General features: G+C 39.7%; 1 protein-coding gene across 1 annotated transcript in view; it reads right to left on the bottom strand.

Annotated features, from left to right (window-relative positions):
• Positions 1–239: 239 nt before the first annotated feature.
• Positions 240–9,541, bottom strand: part of LOC130172134 (solute carrier organic anion transporter family member 3A1-like) — a 32,191-nt gene continuing 22,889 nt past the window's right edge. Inside the window, exons 3-10 of the mRNA XM_056380584.1 lie at positions 9,040–9,138; positions 8,532–8,801; positions 8,263–8,427; positions 7,409–7,607; positions 6,858–6,993; positions 6,566–6,738; positions 5,746–5,810; positions 240–5,460 (exon numbers count right to left, since the gene is read on the bottom strand). Of these exons, the coding sequence (XP_056236559.1) occupies positions 5,084–5,460; positions 5,746–5,810; positions 6,566–6,738; positions 6,858–6,993; positions 7,409–7,607; positions 8,263–8,427; positions 8,532–8,801; positions 9,040–9,138 (1,484 nt within the window). The 3' untranslated portion in view covers positions 240–5,083. The remainder of the gene's footprint in view (positions 5,461–5,745; positions 5,811–6,565; positions 6,739–6,857; positions 6,994–7,408; positions 7,608–8,262; positions 8,428–8,531; positions 8,802–9,039; positions 9,139–9,541) is intronic.

Below are 9,541 nucleotides of genomic sequence, written 5' to 3'. Positions count from 1 at the left end.
GCACGGAGAGTTTTGATATGTGAACATCATCAGCTGAACAATATTTACTACTGGTTTATCTCACTGTTAAACCCTTATGCCAGAGTCTAACACCTGCACCAGGTGTTAGACTCTGGCATAATGAACAAGACAAATTTGGTTTCTCTGGTGTAAAAACCACCTGACGGTGACAATGAGATCTGATTAAGCAGCAGGAAATGACCACAGGTTTGTAGATAATAATCAGGCAGAAAAGGTCATTAAAAACAAAAATAGTATATTTAATGTATTTACAATAAACATACAATCATGTAATCTTTTCCAAGAAATATACAGAACATAAAGCTTTTAAATATAAATTCATGTAATTTGAAGGAAAAAAGAAAACAAAACCAAAGAAGCAATAGAGCATATCTAAAATCTTCCATGATGCTTTGAAAATATAAGTGATATTTTCTTATTTCAATGCCCTTTTCCTTTTCAAAGGTCCCCTGCAAAGAGCCATGAAATTCACATATTGAATACCGCCCACAAAATAAGCAAACACATCACTCCAAAACCGTCACTAACATGGTTAGCACATGGTTTCACTTTAATAAAAGGCAACATGCTGCCTAAAGGCTCAAACCAAAGGATTATCTATCTGCATATGAAGAGTTTCCTTCCAAAATAACATCCTTCATCTACAAAAAGTGACTATCTGTAAGAAATGAGTAATGACAATGAAAAGGTCAAACTAATTATGGACTTATTTACAGGATAACTGTCCATTGTTGGCCATGGCTCTTGAAACATCTCAGATAAGAACAGCTTTGCCCAAAAATGTCATATTTTGGCAGTAAACTCTTCATATGTCAAGTCTTCTGTCACTAAAGATCCGCTATAAAAGTCAACCTGCTGTTACCAAAAGGCAAGGTCATCAGAAGAGAATAATGGGAACAATAGGATGTAAAAAAACGTTTATGCTCCAAAGTTATTTTCTCGTTGCAAGGCAAAACATCTCAAGCACATTTAGGTGCCAAAAGAAACAGTCCTGTCGCCGCAGGTGAATACAAGGTCAAGCGAGCGCCATCACCCTTGCCGGCGCATTAGACAGACCTAGAATATGTTGGCTTCTTCTTCGTGAGTGTTGAATGTTACAGTGCACAGGTTGATATGGCACAACATCGGCTCCAATCACAAAGTCTCAGAGTAGAGCTTTATATCCAGGCACAGGTGCAGGACTGCTATCAGTGAAGTTTGGCTGACTTTCTACAGTCAACCTTATTTACTGTACAATGTCAGGCTATAGCTCAACATTGGTGCCACTTATTTTCAAGCAAAGTATTGTTTTTATTTGGACCAAAGCAACAAACAGTTATCAGCTTTGCCACTGATGGAAAGACAGATTAATCTAAATTAGACAATACCTTCACTAGTAGAAAAGTCCTACATATTAACAGTTATTACATCCTAAATAATACTGTTTTCTAGACCAATATACAATATTTTATAGGCAATATGTTTTTGGGACACTTTTGTATGATATGGTGAAAGTAAGTGGAGGATATCACAGAAAGGCTACATACAGCTGGAGGATCTGCTCTGAGCTCCAGCGTGTTGAGACAAAGTTCTCTGCAGGACGTTACAGAACACTTCTATGGTGTCACTTTGGCACTTGTATGGCACTATTATGTACAGAGGAGTCAGCACTATGACACACTGGACGTTACAGATATCAAAGACAGCGCCACCTGTTGGGGGTTGCTAAGGAGAAGATGGTAACCAGCTGGTGATGTTAGTTATCACCCTCCTCCCTGTTAGAGCTGCGGAAGCTTCCTTTTGTTTGTACATCTCTGCGTTATGTCCGGCTTGTCCTGAATGTCCTGCGAGGAGCCGAACGTCCCATCGGGGACGATCAAATTTTGAGCTTGGAAACTGTTTCAGGCACCAGTACCCAAAAATTCCTCAGTTTTAAGGATTCAAGTCTTAACTGCAGTTTTACTCTTTGTTTACATCAAACCAAGCAGACATTAGTCTGGTGCGGTTTGGCATGGCTCTCTATTGAATGTAGGTCCATTTAGAGTTGATCTCAAGTATTCTCTGACAGCTGTCTGTTTTCCCCATTTGATAAATATTTTCTGTATTATTTATGATGCTAAAGCAGCATCAATGTATAATTTAAATCTTATACTGTTGGTTTAATGAAGTTAAATACATCACATGAGTTGTGTGGTTTTAAAGTAATCTCCACCATGAGCAAACAAATGACTCATAAAACATGAGTAACCAAACTGTGGGACTTTTCAAATAATAGTAGGTGGCGTTAACGAACTTAAAGGAACAGTTTAACAATTTTGGAAATACACTTATTAGCTTTCTTGCAAAGAGATGAGAGGACTGACACCTCCGCATGTCTGTACAGTAAATATGAAACTACAACCAGCAGTCGTTGGCTCTGGTAACAAAATCCACCCATGAGCACCTCTAAAGCTAACCTGTTAACATGGTATATCTCATTACAAAACCAAACCAAAGTTTCCTTTTTACAGGGGAATATGTGAATGACCATGTCTCGGTATGAAGAAAGTGAACAAGTGTATTTCCCCCCAAAATGATGAAATACTCCTTTAACCCCCAATCTCAAACCCCAAAGGGATTAAACATTTTGGAAATGAAATCTGCTGCAATGGTGAGTAGCTGGACAAACCGCCATATTTTTGATGCAAAACATATTAAATACTTACAAAGTAAGCCAGGAAAAACAATATACTCTCTATAAACTGGATATGTCAGAAATCAGAATCCCATAGAATTCCTTAACAAAAAATATATATATTATTTAAAAAAAAAAAAAATCTGTATTTGAACAATCACTGCAGTGTGAGTGATTATGAGTCAGCTGAGGTTTTTTTTAAATGTCAACAACACAATGCAGTATGCATTATAAAGCTTTTCCATGGTCAAAAATAGAATTTGCAGGCCATTAGAGTTAAATGTGTATTTAACCATTACCATGTCCATCAAACCACAGAGTGTGTGCAACTTAGTAACATACTGAATATTTATTTTTTTTATCATTACATGCATTACCAGCATGCTTTTAAAAGAACTAATTCTGGCTTGACACTGTGCGTCATGCTATGCTGTGTCTGCTGACAGCTAGCCCACCAGAATCATCACGTCTCGCTGTGTTGACTTGGCGTTCTACTTAAATGCACATCACACTCTCAGTCAGCCTTTACCTGCGTCAGCCCTACTACATACATGTACACTGGAGAGTCTTATTTGCAATGTTCCCTGCTTGTTATTTATCATGTTGCTATGTATTCCATGCATCACTGCTGAAGGCAGAATGACTCCACCAAGTCAAACTGTATCTCCCTCTCCATTTGCCAATGACATGAGTGACAGAATTATAATGGTGGTACCACGGTCAAATCACTGGTTAGAGACATGGTTCAGTTACTGAATCAGCTCACATGTGCGTCTAGTCCAAGTATTCATGAGTAGGCCTCCTAACTCCTTTATCCTCACCCACAGTCAGTTGCTTTGGGTAAGATCATCATTCAAACAATGGGAAGGGATTTCTGTTTTTTATCATTTACCTTTCGGGAGGTGTACCTAATCTCTTTAAACGCTAAAGGAAAAACAAAGATGATCAACTTAATTGTGTGAAGTAGAAAAAAAACTGCTCTGTGTCTCTGAAACAGAAAATGAGTCTCAGAATCTTTTCCAGCATTCACAGCAAAACTCCACACTGTAGCACAGCAAAGGGATAATTATTACATACTGGCTCAACACTCCTCTACCTTCAACACATGTCCTTAAGTTCCTTCTGGAACAAGAGCAGGCCAATTACACTGAAGGCAATGAAGAAAGACTGTTTGTTATTTTCTAAAATCTGAACAATGTGTGCAACATCAACTCAAACTGAAGAGTTTGGCTCCAAAATGGGATATCCACCTCTTGAGAAAAAGTCAAACCCACTTTTAGCACATGTAAAATAAATGATTACACTGGTAATGTATTTTTGTAAACTCAACTTCTGGGCTATTCTATAAGACTACAAGTAATATGACTCATTTTCAAAACTACATTTTCATTTTCATACTCTCTATGATGATCTGGTCTGGATCACTGGGGTTAAGGTTAATGGAAAGATCATTTTTTTGGTTTGGTTTTGGGGTAGAGGGGTATTTTATCTATACTTCTTTTCTCTTTTCCTTTTCTCTAAACTTTTTAATGATGTAGCCAGGAAACAGGCCCAACTGAAGTTTTGACATCTCTGTATTTAAAATGAATTAAAATATTGGGTGAGGGTAAGGGGGCTATTGGCACAGAAGTGTGTTAAGAAGTATTCGGGTAGGGTTGCCTAGCAGTTGCAAGATTGACACTCCCTGAATGAAAAGGTCCCAATTGCACTACAGCTGTATGATCTTTATATCTGAAAAGTGCTCCAAAAACAAGCTAAAAATGCATCATCTAACAATGAACGACCATGTTAACTCTCACTCTATCTGACATTTGGACCTGAGAAAAACTTCCTTCTAAAGGAAAATAAACTGTCTAATGAAGCCGATGAATAAACAGATTTCTGCTTCTCACACAGCTCTGGATTTAAAGTACATCTAAATCTAATATGACTATTTTCACTTAACTTTTAATGGTGTTACTATAAAGAAAATCAATCCTGGGGTGTTCTGGTAGATGAATAGTCTAGGATGCATAACACATAACTGCAACATCCCTCTTTGAAATATGGCGGAGTTTATGTGTCATTCCTCCTTTCTCTCCCAGTGTTTGCTTTCAATCCCTACTCACGTGTCAAATTAGAAAAAAAAATGCTAAAACAAAAAGAAATGTGTTGTTTTTTTTGACAAAATACTGGATAATTTATATTTTAGTAAAAAATAGAAAATAAAAAATTGAGTGCAATGTGGATATAGAGCATTTTGGGAAACACCTCTTCAATTTTGTCATTATGTCTGATGTTTTGGGTGAGAAGAAGATAAAACCCTTACTGAGGACATTCCTCTAAACCAAGACGACACCAAAGAAACATCGCACATCAGGTCAGTTGCACATTAACAGTTCTAGTCTGCAGTCCTGGTGCAGAGTGACACTATAAAACTGACTCCATGTTGTTACACATCTCATGGTCCTCCAGGTTGTATATGAACTTTGTCCTGTTGACTGGGTTCTGCGTGATCTCCTTGCCCAAATTGTCCAGAGTCACATTGGAGGCAAAGAGTTCGGTGGGAGTGAGGTAACCCTCGCTGTTCTTGATGTACTTCCTGTAGTTCTTTCTCAAACACTGCCACGTGGTGGTGTACAGGACGAAGGCTGATGACTTGAGGACGATGGCGATGCTGACGTACAGATGCCTGTAGGCCACGTTGTCATACAGCATGCAGGCTCCCTTCTCGCCGCAAACCGAGCTCCAGAACAGACAGGTGGAGTCGATGCCCATGCCGAAGATCAGAGGGGGAGGGATGAAGCCTGAAAGGGGGTGGGGGTGGGGGTGGACAGACAGCAGGTCAAAAGGTCAAAGAGCACTAGTTTGAGTTGAGGTCTACTATCTTCATAGACAAGCCGATGAAGTTCATTTCATCCAAGGTAAAAAAAATTGCTCTGAAATTTACATGACAGAGTAAAACTTCAGGGCAATAACAGGTAGAACAAACACAGCAGTGTGAGACTCATTACAGAAAGTGTACCAATATGAATGGAATTAGAAATATGCTATTTGAAGTATACTACAAGACTAATGTTAATGTTTCTTACCTATAAGTCTCAGGAGCAGGAACAGAACTCCAAGGGCGTACGATTTAAGCTCTGGACTTACGGTTCTGAAACAGAGCAACGATTGGGATGAACAATGTGTACTAGTGATCTGAATGCTGCTACAAGGCACTACACAGACTACAGGTTAGGGGTTCCTTTGCCACTAGGGTCAAGAATATTTCTGGTTTACTGCAACTTGGGACTGGTTTTGAACTTATGGCCATTGTTTCTATTGGTCATGATATAATCATTCACATTAAAGTCGTTGCGGAGTTCTGGGGATGCAGCAATTATTATTTCAGCCGGAAATCTGAAATCAGTCAGGTTGTATAAAGCCAACAGTATAACCCTCACACTACAACAAACTCCGTCTAGACAACATACGCTAAAAATCACAAAAACAATCTATATACTTAAGTATTTTATACTAACAATAAATTATACAATATGTGGAATGTCAGACATCATTATGTCGGTGATGTCCACACACATCTACTCAACTGTCTGTTCTGTACCCTACAGTGTTCTTTGTTATTATATATATATATATATATACAGTATATGTGTATATATATATATATATATATATATATATATATATATATATATATATATATATATATATATATGCATAGAGAGAGAGAGAGAGAAACTGGCAAGGCAACATATATATATACATATATATATTGCATTGTCTGTCAGTATTTCTCTGTACCAGTGTCACCTTGACAGATCTCTACACTTGAGATTTCGCCCTTGATTGGTCATACATATCAACAGCTCCCTCTTGTGGAGTTCATGTATAACAGCAGTCTCATACCTGATGAGGATGATGACGGAGGGCGTCTGGGCCATCGCTCCGATCATGCTGCACACACAGATAACACATAGGAAGGTGAGGAAGGCCTGCTGACAGCCTGGACTGGGACACTTTCCTGGCAAAGCCACTGCATCTTCACTGTTGCTGGATATACACGTACAGCTGGTCAGGTTCTGACACAAAGACAGGGAGAGATTGGAGCTTAGTTACTCCTCTGTCTGTATGAATGTGTCCGGTGTCCAGAGTAGTCATTATATAGCTTATTTTGGCCAGTGTTACCGTCTCCACTCACTGGTTTGGTGCAGCCAGCGAAGCAGGCTGAGAGGTAGGTGACTCCATTGGAACCACAGACGGGGCTCACTGATGCTGTGTAGCAGTTACAGTTACTGATGCATGCTGACTCAGGTCTCTGCCAAGACTGCAATGTCCTGTGGAGGAAGTCAAAGGTCATATCAGAGAGGGTATATATGTACAATGTTCACATCAAACAAAGGCAGTAGCCTCATATTTACTGTATAGGCAAGACAGTGGTATTGATCTTCTTATCTAAATCTTGGCAAGAAAGCCAGTGAGCATATATTTCCCAAAATGACCAGCTATTCCTTTAAATGTTGCATTAATACATTGGGCATTATAGTAGAGAGAAATTATGGAAAGACTAAAGTAATAATAGCTACAACTCATCAAGAAAGTTGCATGTTTGGAGAGGAAGTCATATATAACTAGAATATGTTTCTTATAAAACTGCAAATAAGCATATAAACCTGAGGAAAACAACAATAAGGCTCATATACAAGTAGAAAGTCAGACTCCTCAGTCACATCAGCAGGTTATCACTCTTACTCGTTGCCATAGGCCACTGTAACCCCTGCGACAGGTCCAGTGTCACACCCCAAGAAGAGAAAAGAGACGTAGCAGGCAGTGGACACCAGGTTGACCAGCATGGCCATACGGACAGCACCCAGAGCAGACAGGTTCAGCTTCTTAACCAGCAGCCCTCCGAGGAAGATACCCAGACAGGCACAGGGGATCGCCGTCATACCTGGAGAGATAAAGACAGGGATGTCCACTGTTTCCCTAAAAGTTGTCCTATTTTTCCATAGTAGAGATTCTTGTACTGCACAAGTATTGTCATTATAGTCCTTATTTTTTTGATTTGTATAACCTAAGTTATTTGTAAGCTTTGTTATTGGTACATAGCCAGGATTAGCACTAACAGCTGTTTACTTACCACTCTAGAAGAAATGCTGCAGGTTCAGCACCAAACTTCATTCCTTTACTCAGCAAGAGCTGTCTGCAGCTTTGGAAAGCAACAATATTGTTTTGCTTCTATTTCTATCATTTTTTTTTCTCCTACTGATGTTATCATGCTAACCAGCTAACTCTGGTCCAGTCGGCCCATTTCGTCAGTGTCCGACACTGAGTCACTGTAGTGTCCAGTCTAACCCTGAAGAAGTAGGGCTGCTCAGAGGACGCAATATAGTCTTGAAAATGCAACCATGGCTGAAGCTCTTCTCAAGACTGGTAAGTAAACAGCTGTTAATGCTAACTTTGGCTAGCAATAGCAAAACTTACAAATAGCTCCTTTAACAAGCTTCTTCTGCCCTGATGTTTTAATGGTAAAACAATTTGATTGTTAGACACAACAAAAAGGCTTTACCCAACAAGACAATCAGATATGATTATGACCTGCCTACCTAGCAGCTGATTGGCTGAGGAGGTGGTAAGGTTGAACTGCTGCTCCAGGTATTTGCCAAGGAAGGCAGCAAAGCCAGCAACTACAGCTATCTCCATGCAGGCTGCCAGCGTGATGCAGCTGAACACTGGATTAGAGAGTAGGTGCCTGGTTACCCGGGGGATTACTGAGTCAATGATGAAGAGAAAAAAAAATGTTAGAAAAGATAAGGATATTTTGTTTCAGATGGCTTCACATTTCTCACCATCTGCTCCCTCTGTTCCCTCTTACCTCTCAGATGCTCACAGACTGAGAGTCCACTGTTCATATCAAAACCATGAATGGCCCCGTTGGGTTTAGAGCCCTGGTATTCCAGGGTCAGGGAAGAAGGCAGCATGGCCTGCTCACTCTCCCCTCCACCGTCCATGTCCTGCTCGTCCAGCGCCTGGGGGAAGCCGAACATGAAGAGGGCTGACAGGAAGAGTAAGGCACCACAAAGGAGGAAGCCGCCCCACCACGCCCCGATCCAGCGAGGGTCATCTGGGGTGATGTCCAGCTTACCTGCACAGGAGGTGGAGGGAATTTAGCACAATGATTGGCTGCTGAATGATGCAGCAAGATGAAATTTCAGAGATCAATGTGAAGAAATTGGGTTCCACTGGAAGTACATTCTGCCTGTTTCAAAATTTTTAATATTTTCACTTTGGTGTAATGATATTCTTAATTTTCCCAAAAGGTTCAATACAAATATACTAATGCACAGGGGAACAGTGTAAACAAAGAATAAATGACAACTCACTGGTGTCAATGAAGACAGCATCAACATAGACTTTGGTACAGACGGAACCTAAGATGAAGCCACAGGCCGGGCCAAACACCAGCGTGGAAAATAAAATACCTGCAAGACAAGGAGGGACAGAAGAATATACAATATCTGTCAGTTAAATGGAAGCAGCAACAGCAAAAACATAATTCAGTGTTAGTTTCATAACATCAACGTTTATTTTTGAATTATTTTCATTTAGTTTACTTTAGCTGAGCTGAGCTGTAAGTGCTTTTCCCCTGATCTTTCAGCAGAGGGCAGCATTGTATAAAGACTGTAAAGTGTTTATAACTTGGCCCTTTTAGTAAATATATTGTATATTAAGATAAGATAAGAGGCGAAACGTCTTCCACAGACAAATACAAGTCCAGTTGCCTTCGATTTAATTTGAGAAAGAGATAACAATGACCTGGACGAATGAGAACTTTCACAGATAAATATATTGTAACATGAAGCTTCATACCAGAGACCACTCATG

Source organism: Seriola aureovittata, chromosome 1 (assembly GCF_021018895.1).
Source record: "Seriola aureovittata isolate HTS-2021-v1 ecotype China chromosome 1, ASM2101889v1, whole genome shotgun sequence".
In the NCBI taxonomy this organism is placed as follows: domain Eukaryota; kingdom Metazoa; phylum Chordata; class Actinopteri; order Carangiformes; family Carangidae; genus Seriola; species Seriola aureovittata.
The sequence above is the reverse complement of the archived record's forward strand: the minus strand, read 5'-3'. Positions and strand labels throughout refer to the sequence as shown.